The 17,495-nt window shown below is 33.1% G+C and overlaps 3 protein-coding genes across 3 annotated transcripts in view; 1 reads left to right on the top strand and 2 right to left on the bottom strand.

The window, feature by feature from the left end:
* LOC139529740 (uncharacterized) overlaps positions 1 to 14,154 on the top strand; it is a 34,520-nt gene extending 20,366 nt beyond the window's left edge. The window contains exons 3-4 of the mRNA XM_071325611.1: positions 12,154 to 12,295; positions 13,137 to 14,154. Coding sequence (XP_071181712.1) covers positions 12,154 to 12,295; positions 13,137 to 13,856 — 862 coding nt within the window. The 3' untranslated portion in view covers positions 13,857 to 14,154. The remainder of the gene's footprint in view (positions 1 to 12,153; positions 12,296 to 13,136) is intronic.
* Positions 4,066 to 7,778, bottom strand: LOC139529739 (cholecystokinin receptor-like). Its single transcript, XM_071325610.1, has one exon. It carries the CDS (start codon positions 7,656 to 7,658, stop codon positions 6,513 to 6,515), a length of 1,146 nt encoding a protein of 381 aa, XP_071181711.1. The 5' UTR covers positions 7,659 to 7,778; the 3' UTR covers positions 4,066 to 6,512.
* A 781-nt stretch (positions 14,155 to 14,935) lies between the features above and the next one.
* LOC139529742 (cholecystokinin receptor-like) lies at positions 14,936 to 16,579 on the bottom strand. The gene has a single exon (XM_071325612.1). The coding sequence runs from the start codon at positions 16,521 to 16,523 to the stop codon at positions 15,513 to 15,515; it is 1,011 nt and encodes a 336-aa protein (XP_071181713.1). The 5' UTR covers positions 16,524 to 16,579; the 3' UTR covers positions 14,936 to 15,512.
* Between the last annotated feature and the right edge of the window lie 916 nt (positions 16,580 to 17,495).

Here is a 17,495-nt window from a genome sequence, read left to right as displayed (position 1 = left end):
CTACGAAAAATGATACTATATAAATTAGATGGCCAGGGAGTCATCACCATATTTTTTTTCGAAGAATAACAGAGGTCAAATATACTATTTTATTTATGAAAAGAAGATGTGGTATGGTTGCCAATTAAACAACTATTCACAAGAGACCAGATGACACAGATATTAACAGCTATATGTCATCGTACGGCCTTCAATAATGATCACAGCCAATACCTCATAGTCAGTTTTTGGAAAATGACGCAGTCATTGTTCCATAACTGCCGACCTGAACTTCATAACATTTCTCTGCCTACCGCGCTTGGTTTCGTATTTACTATTTTCCATACAAACTGGAATCTGCTTGTGTTATCATTATGCATGATCATTGTGTAGTTATCAGCCAGGAACCAGTTTACACTCGGTTTCATAATTTACTATACAAACAAACTGGTTCCTGCTTGTATTCCACTACACTCGAACAAAGTGTTGTAGTTTGACGGGAACCAGTTTAGAATTTGTAAACTACAAAACGTAATCGGTAATGGTTCATTCCGTTTTGGTGTTTCATACCGACTTATATGGTTTGAATAAGCTTAAGACCCTTCAAACGTTAATGTGATAGGTATATTAAAGACTGTTTTACAAAAGGATGGAACTGTTTTACTTTCAAAGTCGTACTATAGTGATATCTGTCATGTACGGATTTCCACTCTCACCGGTTAATTTCTTCTTTTACACGTGCTTTTGAAACTTCCTGTTTAAACATCGCAAGTTTCAAAATTGTTATTTGAGTGAATTAAACTTATTTTAACAATCATGAAGCGTTCCAGAATCATTTTCAAGCAGTTTCTTCTTCTCTTTGATGATGGAAAATAGGTTTTCTCAAGAAAATACCGCAAACGATCGCAGAGGAATTGAAACGTACAAGTTAAGTCGGCACCTGGTTAAATTGGCATCTAGTCAAATCGGCACCTATTTGACGTCAATTCGGCATCCAATAATATTTGTTATAATATTTTCTATTCAATTAATTAATAACTGTTACCAAGTACATAGTGAATATGTTGTTGTGTATTTAGGTAAATAAGGAAACCAAAGTGACTATGTTGTTGTGTATAAAGGTAAACAACGAATCCCTTACCCAACTGTTGTTTTAACAATTAGACAATTATTAAAATAAAATGGAAAACTATGAGTCCCTTTCAATAAATCAAACTTTCATGCCAAATAATTAGCAAATTTAAGGTGTTTTTTTCAGTAAAATTTAAACAGCATTAAACCAACAATCCTGTAAAAGGCTCAACTGGTTAAAATAATGCATAAAAATATCCAATATCTCATGTATTAGTCCAAATAATTATGACGTCTGGGTAGGATATTTTTTTTTTTCTGGGCGTCCCAGAAAAAAATTAACATAGCCTGTTAAAAATATATATTTAACATGGGTGACGAATTGACTATATCAGGTGTCGATTTAACCAGGTGCTGATTTGTCCAGGTGCCAATTTAACCAGGTACCGGTTTGACTAGAATTCTTTGACAAATGTTTGAAATTACCTGAGTTTCATTAGACCTTTGATAACAGTAACAAAAAGATTATTTACTTAATATTTTGTGGGAGAAGGGGGTTCAGACTGTGGTATCAGGTCTGTTCGCGCCCAATACACTTTCGCACCCTACATGTTCGCAGCTCGCACGTTCGCACCCAAGGTCCGTTCGCACTCTACTCATTCGCGCCCAATTTTGATTCAAATTCAAGTTGAATAATAGGAAAATCATGATTGTTGTTTTAAATTGCTTTGGTGTAAATACTGAATGTATTTATAGCTTGGTATGAGTAAAACATTGAAGATTTTAAAGGAAAAACACAAAAGATAATTGTTTTTAACAGCTTGGTCCCTTTGATCTGAAACAACGAAGCAATAAAATATAGGAACTAAAATATAGCAATCCACTATTATAACCAAAACATGATAAAATTTATTCAACACACAGAAAAAAACATAGTCAGAATCTCACTTCATTTTGAAACAAGTCAATGAAACAAAGTTATAGCAATACACTAACCAAAACATGATTAAGAGTTATTCAACACAAAATAAAACGTTGACAAAATACCACTTTATTTAGAAAGGATTGTTATTATTTTTAACAATACCCTATCCAAAACATGATTAAGATTTATTCAACACTTTATTTTTGAGACAATGACAACAATTATACTTATAAGAAAACACTTGCTTACAGAGTTATTGAACACAAAACCAATTAAGATTGGGTGCGAACATGTAGGGTGTGAAAGTGAAAGGGGGCGAACATGAGTGGGCGCAAACGTGAATGGGCGCGAACGGACACGGATTCAGACTATGTACCAGTGAGAAATATACAAGCCTTTCTACGGTATTTATTTGTACAATTCAGGTAGTCTTGACCTATTCATTTGTGTTTAAAAAAACACAGCCAGTTGTCACCTTCACTTCACACACACACATATACAAATATCAATTATATGCTTACGAGACATGTTGCATTGTTAAACTAATTAAGGTATGTGAAAATCAAGACTTGCATAAAAACTATCCCAATATTCGAGACAGTGGCGTCATTTTTCCTCAGAGCTTTCAGCTCTTTTGATTTTTATTACGTCTACCTTTTAAATCTATTATTGATGAAGTATTTCAAATGCTAAAGCTATTTGTTTTATTCAAGTAAACAAATTGTATCTAACTTAAACACATTTGTTATCTTTATTAAAACAATTCTCATTTCATTTTACTTTAGTCTGTCTTTCCTAACTGTATCGTTCATTTAGATAGGAATTAGTCTGCACTTAAAGCCGAAAGTAAACGAGAAAGCTTGAAACACAAAGTAAAAAGTACCTTTGTACATGCGGGAGTCTATATATTTACAGCATGATTTATTGTAATTTAAAAGTTCCAAGCGGAAAATACCTGGTTACTCTTGACATTTTCAAATTACAGAATTATTTATTTCAATTGTGTGGTGAATAAACAAGGAAATATCCTTAAACGGTATAAAAATAGATTGCCAATATAACATCTACCCACCAGAGACCTAAATGACGTATATGAAAGCAACTATGAATTACTGAAAGGACTTCAAAAACGTGCAAAACTCATAACGACAAAAGAGACCAATTAAATTATATTTTTGAATCACAGTTCGAGTGTAACATGCTGAAGTTGTATTGTAAGCAAAATCTTAAAACGTCTACTGTAAATTGACACTGCAAAACTGCACACAAGGACAGTTCCAAAACGATAAACCCGTACGACTAAAAAATAATACATTTCTACGCTTTTCATAGTTTCATATGTAGGGTTCTTGTGTATTTAGTACTTTATTTTCCCCCTTATTTTTCAAAATAATGGTATGATTTCCAATGAGACAGCTCTCCACAAGAGATCAAATGACAAAGAAATTAACAACTATAGGTCACCGTATGGCCTTGAACAATGAGCAAATCCCAAAACAGCAAAGTCAGCTATAAAAGACCCCGAAATGACAAATGAAAAACAATTCAAACGAGAAAACGTTGCTATTTTTTTCGATGAAAAATGTCTTGAGGTTGCAACAAAACGTCTGGAATACCTGACGAAAAATGTAGTAGCTATAAAACATAAGATCACTTGAAATACCGGGTACACTCACTTTGGATATAAATATGAAATAAACCTAACACAGTATTTACACAGGACGAAGATTTATTATCGGTAGACATTATATCAATACATCAGATAACATTATTACATATTATGTTGGGTGACAACTGTTTTATATGATCAAGTTTATCACTGGTCCCAGGATATATCTCTTGACATTACGTGTACGAAACAACATGTTGTAGCTTGAAAGTGTAATGTATTACTAGGTGGTTGTATACACTATAATGAAATGGATGGACAAAGCTTAAGTGCTGCAAATTTCCAACAAAAAAAGTAGCGAAACCGATATCTTTGCTACCAGTTAATTAAATACAGCGCTTAAAACACATTAATTCTAAGACCTCTTCCGTCTTTGTAATTTTTTTTTCTAATTTCATATCGGCAATAAAGTTCAACTACGTTTTTGTCTTTTTATAAAATTTTCATCGACACAAGAAAAGGCATTAAAACCTTCACTACAAACTTTGGTTTATTGAACAGCTGTACATATATGAATGATTTTTGTTGCTTATTTACATTTTGATATAACACCAGATGTCAACCATGGTACAGCATAATAGAAGTATATACAAACAACAATGTGTCTATAGTACACGGATGCCCCACTATCATTTTATATGTTCTAAACTTTGGATCAAAACTCTAATTTGGCATCAATTTAGAAAAATCATATCATAGGGAACATTAGTACTAAGTTTCAAGTTGATTGGACTTCATCAAAAACTACCTTGACCAAAACTTTAACATGAAATGGAACAGACGGACGGACGAACAGACAAACGGATGCACAGACCAGAAAACATAATGCACAAAAATGGGGCATACATTTTTTTGATTATTGTCTCCAACACTTGGTTTTATGTGTAATCATAATGATATCGACGTATGATCAATGATAAATTTTTGATATTCCAAATGTTGGCGGGAATTGTTCACGTCTGAGGAGAGAACACTATAGCTTTTCATAATATGCACGCTTTTGTTAAGTTTATGTAAAAGTAACACATAACTGTCATGTTTGAAGAGTTAATAAAATCAGTTATTTAATATTGTGAGATAGTTATTTGATATTGTGGGATAAGATACATTGTGTATTCCGCCCTTCTTTTGAAATGATGCTGAATTATATTTGACATTATCACCAGAATTTGAAAGGAATTTAACATTAACATTTTTATTGACTTTAAATGAGTTTAACTGAATTTGTTTTGATTACTTCCCTTTGTATGCATTCAGTTTTCTGCATAAATCAATTTTTACGAAGGTATAGAGAACAATAAATCATTATAATCAAAATGTCCCAATAACACATGAAGGTAGTCACAAAAGCATATAAAGTAGAATGTGAAAATAACGAGGGAGTTTCTAAAAGCTTTCGTACTATTTGAAGTTCTCTAATGACATCAGAAGTATAAAATATATATAAACGCTATCAATAATCTATGCGATTATCATTCATAACTTTTACATCAATTTCAAATAGAGGTTATAGTACTGCATGTACAAATTTTTTTGTTTTTTTTTTTGTTTTGGTTTAAGACTTAAAATACATTTATTGAAAATCACCTAAATATAATTTACATTGTATAACACAGGGAAGTATACACAAGGGGCTGTGTGCTTACAATGATCCATCGCCCAGGGATAAACGGTGGACTTTTTTAATAAAAAAAAAATCTATATTTTTGACACATAAGTTATACATTTATAGTCATTACACAGACAGCGGTTGCGTACAAAAGATTCATAACATTCTACATTAGATAAAAAAAAAACATCAAAAGACACACTCCACTTGGTCTACAGTACAAAACATTTTAGTATACTTCAGGCATAGCATGTAGACAAAGTGTTTATGAAAAAAAAGATGATGTTTGTCTAATTAAACTCATTATAGATACCAGGATAAAGTTTTATATTTACGCCAGACGCGCGTTTCGTCTGCAAAAGACTCATCGATCAGTGACGCTCGAATCCAAAAAAGTTAAAAAGGCCCAATAAAGTACGAAATTGAATAGCATTGAGGACCAAAATTATAAAAAAAGGTTTTGCCAAATAAAGCTAACGTTATCTATTCCTGAGGTAGAAAATCCTTAGTATTTCAGAAAAAAAGTTTTGTAAAAAGTAAATTTATAAATATGACCATATCAAGGATAATTCATGTTAGCACAGAAGTGCTGACCACTGGGGAAGTGATACCCTCTTGGAATTAAAAACCTCACCAGCAATGACATCAACATATAATAGACATAACAAGTACAAAATATTTTTGTACTTCAGACAACATGTAAACAAAGTTTTTGTACATTATAAACATAACATGTAACGGAGACAACATTTTCATGTACAAAACGCATAACATGTAAGCAAATGTAATTGTTTGCTTTACACACAACATGAAACCAACGGTTTTTCTATTTTAGACTTACATGAACAGTGTGGTTGGTCTACTTCAAACATAACATGTAATTAATCAACGTGTTGTCTACCTCAGACACATGAAACGTAAACAACGTTTTGTCTTCTTCAAACATGAAATGTAAACAACGATTTGTCTACTTCAGACATGACACTTACACAAAGTTTTTGTATTTTTCAGACATGAAATATAAACTACGCTTTGAAATATAAACAACAGTTTTGTCTACTTCAGACATGACATGTCAACAACGTTTTGTCTACTTAGACATGAAATATAAACAACAGTTTTGTCTACTTCAGACACGACATGTTAACAACGTTTTGTCTACCTAGACATGAAATATAAACAACGTTTTGTTTACTTCAGACATGACATGTAAACAACGCTTTGCCTTCTCTAAACATGACACGAAAACAACGTTTTGTTTATTTTAGACACGAGGTTAAAGTATTGAAACTGAACAATTTTTTGGTCTCTTTCCGGAAATCGATATCCATAAAAGCATAAATAAACGGATTGATGACGTTGTTTACTATATACATTCTATAAATAAATAGAATTCCGGGTAGTTCATTGTCGGAGAAGTTCTGCCAGAAATATGGATTTAGACCTTCTATCACTATCAAAATTACTTTAGGAATATAGCAAATTAGAAATACTATCGTAATCATCATAAACATAATTGTAAATTTATGTACAAGCCTCTTATTTATATCAGCACTTCCTGTTGAATGTTTGACCTTTGACTTAGTTTTAGTTGTAATTACTTCCGGTTCATGTTTTTCTCTTTCTGATTCCTTGTGTTCTGTTACATGTTCGTCACTGACAATAACAGACGAGACAGTGTGCATTTCTTCAATATTTGAACTTGTTAGTTCTTTACCAGATGAATGTGAACGTTTCTTGTACTTGAAATGAACGTATACCTTATGCCCAATTCTACTGTAGAAAAAAATCATGACTGTCATTGAAGTCAAGAGAATAACAATAATAATTACGCCATACAGTAGCGTCAACGTTTTGTTAACTTCCTTTAACTTGCTACAGCGCGCACCTACAACACTTCCGTCCGCATTCGGAAAATCAACTGATCCATACAAGGCGGTTGTCGGTACTGCTAGTACACAGGCGAGACATACAGACAATCCTACCGCTAAACGTTTATGGAATTGTTTCATTTGATGTCCTTGAGGTCTACATACTTTAAGATACCTTTGTGTTGCGATAATCAGTAACAATAGAATAGACATATATGTCGTAAAAGCTGCAAAAAACCACCAAGCCTTGCATAAATGTTTGTTGTAAAATTCTGTCTGCATCATATTTAGCGCAATTCCGAACGAACCACAAACTGTAGCTCCCGCTAAATCCGAAACAGCCAATATTGGAATAAAATATCTGTCTTCGGACTTTTTCCTCATTCGGAATCGGTAAACTATTATTACAGTGGTGTTCCCAATAATTCCAAAAAATATATAAAGGGATAATATGATATTGTTTGGAATCAAGATTTTCGATAACTTCGAGTTCCACACCGAAACTGCGTTAGAATATGTTGCATTGTTCTCCATAATTAGAGGCTGAAAACACAGAATCGGGATGACATTTAGAGCTAACAATGAATTTAGTTCCGCAAGAGAAATATTTTAAAGCGATCCATCAAGTTAAATACAACCCGTCAAGTGTGATTTTTAACACTTAAAGAAAAACCTCAAGTATCTCATTTATATTTTAATTAGTATTTGACAAAAATGTTCAATGGCCAACTGTTTCACGAACTAAAATTTGAAATTTAAATGTTAATAAAGAAAAAAACCAACAACACTATACCAAAATAGCTTTGTGTACAGATGTGGTCATTACTACTAATATTTACATCTAAAATATAAAAGTTGACTGAATATATATATAAAAAAGTAAATATCAATATTTCACATGAGTAATTTTGAATGGATTCGGAACCAGGAAGTTATGTGATAATTTACATTTAACTTAAATGAACATTAGATTGTATATAGAAATATTTAAGTATACAGGAATATAAAAAAAACGTACAATAATATCAACAATTTGAACTTATTTATAGAGGTCCATATCCCTTGTGACTCGAAACAAATATCAGAATGATTATAAATGTTGAAATCGTGTGAATTCGTTATGATATATAATAACGTATGATATGTTTTTGGAATAAGTCTCGTCAATTTCGCATCTGACCAAAAGTTTTGAAAGAAAAACATATGAAACGTTGGATAGCTTTAAAACTATAATAGGGAACTACTAAAACTACTAAAACTGTCTAAGTTAGACCTAGTGTTGTATGAACTGTCTAAGTTAGACCCAGTGTTGTATGGAGTGTCTAAGTTAGACCCAGTGTTGTATGAAGTGTCTAAGTTAGACCCAGTGTTGTATGAAGTGTCTTAGTTAGACCCAGTGTGGTATGAAGTGTCTTAGACCCAGTGTTGTATGATGTGTTTAAGTTAGACCCAGTGTTGTATGAAGTGTCTAAGTTAGACCCAGTGTTGTATGAAGTGTCTTAGTTAGACCCAGTGTTGTATGAAGTGTCTTAGACCCAGTGTTGTATGAGGTGTTTAAGTTAGACCCAGTGTTGTATGAACTGTCTAAGTTAGACCCAGTGTTGTATGGAGTGTCTAAGTTAGACCCAGTGTTGTATGAAGTGGTTAAGTTAGACCCAGTGTTGTATGAAGTGTCTAAGTTAGACCCAGTGTTGTATGAAGTGTCTAAGTTAGACCGTGTTGTATGAAGTGTTTAAGTTAGACCCAGTGTTGTATGAAGTGTTTAAGTTAGACCCAGTGTTGTATGAAGTGTCTAGGTTAGACCCAGTGTTGTATGAACTGTCTAAGTTAGACCCAGTGTTGTATGGAGTGTCTAAGTTAGACCCAGTGTTGTATGAAGTGTCTTAGTTAGACCCAGTGTTGTATGAAGTGTCTTAGACCCAGTGTTGTATGAGGTGTTTAAGTTAGACCCAGTGTCGTATGAGGTGTTTAAGTTAGACCCAGTGTTGTATGAAGTGTCTTAGACCCAGTGTTGTATGAACTGTCTAAGTTAGACCAAGTGTTGTGTGAAGTGTCTAAGTTAGACCCAGTGATGTATGAACTGTCAAAGTTAGACCCAGTGTTGTATGAAGTGTTTAAGTTAGACCCAGTGTTGTATGAAGTGTCTAAGTTAGACCCAGTGTTGTATGAAGTGTCTGAGTTAGACCCAGTGTTGTATGAAGTGTCTAAGTTAGACCCAGTGTTGTATGAAGTGCCTAAGTTAGACCCAGTGTTGTATGAAGTGTCTTAGTTAGACCCAGTGTGGTATGAAGTGTCTTAGACCCAGTGTTGTATGATGTGTTTAAGTTAGACCCAGTGTTGTATGAAGTGTCTAAGTTAGACCCAGTGTTGTATGAAGTGTCTTAGTTAGACCCAGTGTTGTATGAAGTGTCTTAGACCCAGTGTTGTATGAGGTGTTTAAGTTAGACCCAGTGTTGTATGAACTGTCTAAGTTAGACCCAGTGTTGTATGGAGTGTCTAAGTTAGACCCAGTGTTGTATGAAGTGGTTAAGTTAGACCCAGTGTTGTATGAAGTGTCTAAGTTAGACCCAGTATTGTATGAAGTGTCTAAGTTAGACCGTGTTGTATGAAGTGTTTAAGTTAGACCCAGTGTTGTATGAAGTGTTTAAGTTAGACCCAGTGTTGTATGAAGTGTCTAGGTTAGACCCAGTGTTGTATGAACTGTCTAAGTTAGACCCAGTGTTGTATGGAGTGTCTAAGTTAGACCCAGTGTTGTATGAAGTGTCTTAGTTAGACCCAGTGTTGTATGAAGTGTCTTAGACCCAGTGTTGTATGAGGTGTTTAAGTTAGACCCAGTGTCGTATGAGGTGTTTAAGTTAGACCCAGTGTTGTATGAAGTGTCTTAGACCCAGTGTTGTATGAACTGTCTAAGTTAGACCAAGTGTTGTGTGAAGTGTCTAAGTTAGACCCAGTGATGTATGAACTGTCAAAGTTAGACCCAGTGTTGTATGAAGTGTTTAAGTTAGACCCAGTGTTGTATGAAGTGTCTAAGTTAGACCCAGTGTTGTATGAAGTGTCTAAGTTAGACCCAGTGTTGTATGAAGTGTTTAAGTTAGATCCAGTGTTGTATGAAGTGTCTGAGTTAGACCCAGTGTTGTATGAAGTGTCTGAGTTAGACCCAGTGTTGTATGAAGTGTCTAAGTTAGACCCAGTATTGTATGAAGTGTTTAAGTTAGATCCAGTGTTGTATGAAGTGTCTGAGTTAGACCCAGTGTTGTATGAAGTGTCTGAGTTAGACCCAGTGTTGTATGAAGTGTCTAAGTTAGACCCAGTGTTGTATGAAGTGCCTAAGTTAGACCCAGTGTTGTAGGAAGTGTCTAAGTTAGACCCAGTGTTGTATGAAGTGTCTGAGTTAGACACAGTGTTGTAGGAAGTGGCTAAGGCCGTGTTCACATTGACCTAAACTCGGTGTTGTGTAAGTGTAACTCACACGTAAACTAAACAAAATTACGTTCCCATTGATAAAACTCAATGTTTACATGTAGTGTAAATCATGTTTTGTCTACATGCAGTCGATACTCGATGTAGGCCTTGTGTAGATTAAGTGTACACAAAACTAGGCATTTAAAACATTAGTTTCACCATGCATATTTAAGGAAGAAACGATTTTTTTTAATAAAATTGATATTTATAGCAATTATTTATGAAGTTCTTTATGCCTGTACCAAGTCAGGAATATGACAGTTTTTGTCCATTCGTTTTTGATGCGTTTTGTTATTTGATTTTGCCATGTGATTATGGACTTTCCCAATTGATCTTCCTCTAAGTTCAGTATTTTTGTGATTTTACTTTTTTCTTTACAGAAATATTTGTCTCAACTTGATATATTTATTTGTTTTGTTTAGAAATAAAACTTAACGTAACTTTATTAAGCCCTTATCAAGACTCAAATCAGTATCATTGCCAAACACATAATTCATTTGAAAATTAAGGTCTTTCCGAATCGACTTGACTTACACAGAAATATTTGCCACTGGTCTTTACTCAAACAACGATTCACTCATAAATGCATTACTTAAAAAGTGTGAGGTAAATGTATTGTTTGTCTAGTATCTCGGATCCGTGAAATTACACTTAAAAAGTAAAAAAAAAAAAAAAACCCAACATTACCCCCTTCCTTTGCCAAATACTTCTTGGAGAAGAAATACCATTTGAACAAACAGAAAAGATAGAAATATAGTGATCCCTAATATATCCTTCTTCGTCTGTAAGCACGCTGTTGCAGCCTACGTTTTCTAATGCTTAATCGAGACATCTTTAGTATCTTTAAACTACTGCAAATCATCAAAATGGCTTTCATAAAGAAGCAACCACTTAACTTAAAAAAAAAGGGAGGGGGGGCATTTTGTTTAATTATCAGAATTTTGCCGCGCAAACGTTTTATTCCGGTTTTTTTTTTTTTCGATGCTGGTAATCAATTTTTTTCTCTTCAACATTTAACACTATAATGTGTGGGGAAACTCTTGATTCAGAATATTTTTTTATCATCTGTAAAACCAGAATTGTTTTCTTTATCCAATTGGGGTTCGGAATATTTCCATCCCTCCTATCTAGAGTCAAATGGTCGTTCCCTTGCTGCTAGAAAAGTTGTCCGAAAACGTTTCATTCGATTCTACGTAATAAACATTTTTAAATGACATAGAGTTTACAAATGTGAACAAATCTTATGTACAGGTAATTAAATAAGGTGTATAAATGTGAACAAATTTAATGTGAAACCAATGTCCAGTTCATTAAACTAATTGTAAACAAGTTTACTGTACATGGAATTTGGTGTGAACACGGCCTAAGTTAGACCCAGTGTTGTATGAAGTGCATTTTGAAATTATCTTAACTGTTGTTAAACGCTTCACTTTGTCATCGGGGATATTAAGGACCAACTAAACAGCTCAAATTGTCTGAGGTCAAAACCATATGAGGGGAACTTTTTACTTCAGTTTTTTTCCTTTCACTAAAACGCTGATTTTATTAAAGCATTGTTATATTACAGATCAGAGAATTACGTTGAACATCACAGGATAAACTATGAGGATAACTTGTATTATATGGATAATCAGCCGTATCCTTACCTAGATTCGATCGTCCGATATCACCAAAGACACAAACTTAATGGTACAAGACTCAAACATCAGGTAAATAGTCGTTACAAATATTTCCTCGACTCACGATTATTATAAAATAACAATGATAAACCATGACTGACGAGTAGAATAAAATAACAATGATAAAACATGACTCACGATTATTATAAAATAACAATAATAAAACATGAGTAACGATTATTATAAAAAAACAATGATAAAACATGAGTAACGATTATTATAAAAAAAACAATGATAAAACATGAGTAACGATTATTATAAAATAACAATGATGAACCATGACTAACGATTAGATTAAAATAACAACGATGAACCATGACTGACGATTACAATAAAATAACAATGATAAAACATGAGTAACGATTATTATAAAATAACAATGATGAACCATGACTGACGATTACAATAAAATAACAATGATAAAACATGAGTAACGATTATTATAAAATAACAATGATGAACCATGACTAACGAGTAGAATAAAATAACAATGATAAACCATGACTCACGATTAGAAAGTAAAATAACAAAAATACTGTACTCCGAGGAAAATTCAAAACGATAAGTTCTTAATCGAATGGCAACATCATAAGCACAAAAAACATCATACTAATGGATAACAACTGTCATATTCCTGACTTGGTACAGGAATTTTCTTATGTAGAGTACAATTAAATTGATTAACCATGTCTCACGATGAGAGTCACAGTGATGTCACATATTGAAATGATACATACAGCGCATAATTCGACGCAAGCTATTGTTTTACTTGTAAATACATTTTTCAACTTCGAAAAAGTAATATCGTTGTTAGAAAAAAAAAACTTGATTGAATCGGCGTTGTTTTAGACTATATATATTTGCATTTCAGGCACATCTCAGTGCAAGAACTGTTAAGTTGTTTACTACAAAAATCACAGCTCAGAATGGCAATGTTCCGCTCGACCGAAAATCAAAATCCGAATCCGATATTACAGACAATAACAATGTTATTGGAATTGAACATAAAAATGACGTTTTAGTTGGAAAAAGCCGAATATCAAAATCAAGTGGACGTCTCTGGATTTCCGGTATTCATAAATCATTAAAGCGCATGTCTGCACCAGAAAGGGATATTCCATTTTCTGGAAGTGGAATATATCATAGAGATCCACGACCAAATACATTCACTGAAAATGGCTACATTCCTCATATTGACGAAGGAGATAATTTAGACGATATAATAGAGGATTTACAAGATTTTCATCAGTCACTCAATTCATCGCCAAGGACAGACAATTCATCGCCAAGGACAGACAATTCATCGCCGAGGACAGACAATTCGTATTCAGATACAAAATCAGAAAGAAGGGCAACTTATAAAGAAATAGCAGCCCCAGGTGACGAAAGGCGATTTGATGTTACAACAGCTTTTGGTTTTGGAAGGACGTCTTTTACGACAAATATGAAATTACCGGATACTCTCGCTCAAAACAGACAATTTAGTGCAACAGAAATTAAATCGCCGGTTGCGGGAGTTACACCTGCAGAACATGTGCAACATACGGAGAACAATGAAAATTCCAATATTTTGTTTTGTAGTCATTTATAGTCTTTAGTATGACATCGAGGCTACACGGCTGGCCAATATCCGGGTCTATCAGGCTCTACACGAACAGGGACAAGACTACATCCAAGTCTTTCAATGTTTAATCAATATGCATCAGAGTATTTTTAATTCTTGATTGTTCATATTTTATAACATTTATTTCTTCATATGTATTTGCTGATACAAAAAACTAGTTGTTATGATTGAAACACATCAGTGTGTATTCCTTGTAATTTCGATTTCATTTCGCATTTGCATAAATATAAGGAAACTTGCTTACAATTGTAATGATTTCAATATACGTCTTCTCTCTCATTTTTGTATATTACAGTACTTTTAAACTTAAATCGTCCATAATCCCTTCTCAAAACAATGTCGAACTTGCCGTGCAGTTGTGTTACTGTACAATCAGTTGATATGATGTGAAATCAAATTAGGAGGAATTTACCAGAATTATATACAATACTCTAGTCCAGTTATACTAAGCTTGAACCTCAAACTAATTACAACAGAACATGTTTTAGTTCTAACCTATAGCAGTAAGCCCAAAATATACACAGAAAAAAATCCCATAAAATCTAACTTGAGGAAACCTCAAATTTTGTAATTTTAATTTCTTACGGAAATTTTCATTGGAGAGGGAGATAACTCCCTAAAAATGAGTCTTTTTATAAAAAGGCCTGATATACTTGTCTTCAACTGCTTGCTTAGGCTGACCGGATGATGGACATAATTATGATGTTAGTTTGAAATTAGGAATGAATAACTTAGTTCAATTACAAATTAAAAAGTACAGGAAAAACACTTCGCTCTTAATTATCATGAGGAAAATGATACTTTATATATTTATTAACACATGAAAATAAAAATATTGTATACATATATTTATAAACATATTAAGTACATTCAAACAAAAATACTATATAAAGAAATGCTCACAGTTACTTAAGGCAAACAGGCCAGTAGCAAGGAATTTCTAAAGGGGTTTGATATGATCATACTCAACTTTAACAGATAGAATTCAAGCATCAATTTATACCGTACAACAACATGGCTAAAACGGGAAAAGGAAAAACAGAAAATTGTCCTCGAAATATTTTATTGAATCTCGGAACTATTGTATAATTTTAGGCCTTTCTGTTCATATTGCTCCACACGTTATCAATTGATAATGCGTTCTGGGCTTTCAAATATTTGGCCAAGTTTTGAGTGTTCCTGACGAATGTGAATCCAGAAAAAGACCATATATTTTATACAATGGTATTTTCATTTGTTATCCCTGGATCGATATAGCTGCTGGCGGACAACATTTGCCCGTGTGAATTCTCACATAATGATTAGTTCTACACGTTCTAGTAGTCCGTGTTTCGGTACTGACATAATATTGAATTTACATTTTTTTTTAAATTCGAGGTAAAATCAGAAACTTAAGAAAACTAAGGTTCCGCTGATCAGTCCGAAAGGTTTTATCTACTTCAAACACGAGACTATACTATTGTACGTAAACAATGATATTTCCTACTTCCAAAACGAGGCTATACTATTGAACGTAAACAATTGTCTTGTTTCTTTTATGAAATCCAAATCCATAAAAGCATAGATAAACGGATTGATGACATAGTTTACGATAAACATTCTTTAAATAAATAGAATTCCGGGTCATTCATTGTCGGAGAAGTTCTGCCAGAAATATGGATTAAGACCTTCAATTACTATCAGGATTACCTTAGGAATATATCTAATTAGAAATACTATCTTAATCATCATGAACATAATTGTAAATTTATGTACAAGCCTTTTATTTATATCAGAACTTCCTGTTGAATGTTTGACCTTTAACTTAGTTTTAGACGTTATTCCTTCCGGTTCATATTTTTCTATTTCTGGATTTGATTCCTTATGCTTCGACCCAGGTCCGTCACCACTGGCAACAACAGAAGTGATAGTTTGCATTTCTGTGTCAATATTTGAACTTACTTGTTCTTTACCAGATGAATGTGAATTGTTCTTGTTTTTAAAATGAACGTATACCTTATGCCCAATTCGTATGCAGAAAAAAATCATGACTGTCACAGACGTTAAGAGCATAAATATAATAATAATACCATACAGGAGCGTCCACATTTTGTTAACTTCCTTTAACTTGCTACATCGTGTACCTACTATACTTTCGTCCGAATTCGGGAAATCAACTGATCCATACAGCGCGGTTATCGGTGCTGCGGATACAAAGGCGACACTAAAAGACAATACTACTGCCAAACGTTTATGGAATTGTTTCATTTGATGACCTTGAGGTCTACATACTTTAAAATATCTTTGTGTTGCGATAATAAGTAACAATAAAACAGACATATATTGCGTAAAAGCTGCAAAAAACCACCAGGCCTTGCATAAACGTGTGTTGTCAAATTCTGTCTGCATCATATTCAGTGCAATTCCGAACGAACCACAAACTGTAGCTCCTGCCAAATCCGAAACAGCCAGTATCGGAATAAAATATCTGTCCTCGGACTTTGTCCTCATTCGAAATCTATAAACTATTATAACAGTGGTATTCCCAACAATTCCCCAAAATGATAATGCGATGTTGTTTGGAATCAAGGTTTTCGATAACTTGAAGTTCCACACCGAAACTGCATTAGAATAGGTTGTGACATTGTCCTCCATAATTAGAGGCAGACAACGCAGGATCGGGATGACAATCCCATATAACAATGACAGGAATATGATAAATCGATCCATGAAGTTAAATACAACCAGTCTAGTGTAATTATTAAAAATGAAATGACAATATGTAGCATATTATTTACATTTTCATTAATAGTTGGTATAACGTCGAATTGCCAACTGTTCAGTTACCAACTAAAATTTAAAATTGAACGACTCTTTGATTAATTAAGATAAAACAATACAATTACTGAATGCATTTGTCTACATATTTAGTTATTTCTATAAATATATTATTGAACATACAATTTGTCAGAGTATATATATATATATATATAAAATAAAATATTAACATTTCACTTGAACATTTTAAACGGGAAGGAACCGGGAAGTAATATAAGAGTAAACAATTATAATAACTAAAAAAAAACAACCCTAAAATACGCCCTTCGATGTAATTGTAGATGAGATATCACCATCGATATTCTGTAAATCGTTTTGACATATATAACTATATAGAGCTACATCAAAATAATTACAAAATCGTATCGTCATATACCTAAACAGCAAAATCAAAATAAACAGTAAATCGTATACACGTATTACTATACAGCAACATCAAAATAAACAATACATCGTATACACGTATAACTATACAGCAACATCAAAATAAACAATACATCGTATACACGTATAACTATACAGCAACATCAAAATAAACAATACATCGTATACACGTATATAACTATACAGCAACATCAAAATAAACAATACATCGTATACACGTATAACTATACAGCAACATCAAAATAAACAATACATCGTATACACGTATAACTATACAGCAACATGAAAATAAACAATACATCGTATACATTTATAACTATAGAGCAACATCAAAATAAACAATACATCGTATACACGTATAACTATACAGCAACATCAAAATTAACATTAAATCGTATACACGTA

This window comes from Mytilus edulis, chromosome 7, assembly GCF_963676685.1.
Source record: "Mytilus edulis chromosome 7, xbMytEdul2.2, whole genome shotgun sequence".
Classification (NCBI taxonomy): Eukaryota; Metazoa; Mollusca; class Bivalvia; order Mytilida; family Mytilidae; genus Mytilus; species Mytilus edulis.
This window is presented reverse-complemented; position numbering and strand designations above follow the sequence as displayed.

What these genes read in the sequence shown, in the direction of transcription:
- LOC139529739 (XM_071325610.1), bottom strand. Translation starts at nt 7,658, where the DNA reads ATGGAGAACAATGCAACATATTCTAACGCAGTTTCGGTGTGGAACTCG.
- LOC139529742 (XM_071325612.1), bottom strand. Translation starts at nt 16,523, where the DNA reads ATGGAGGACAATGTCACAACCTATTCTAATGCAGTTTCGGTGTGGAAC.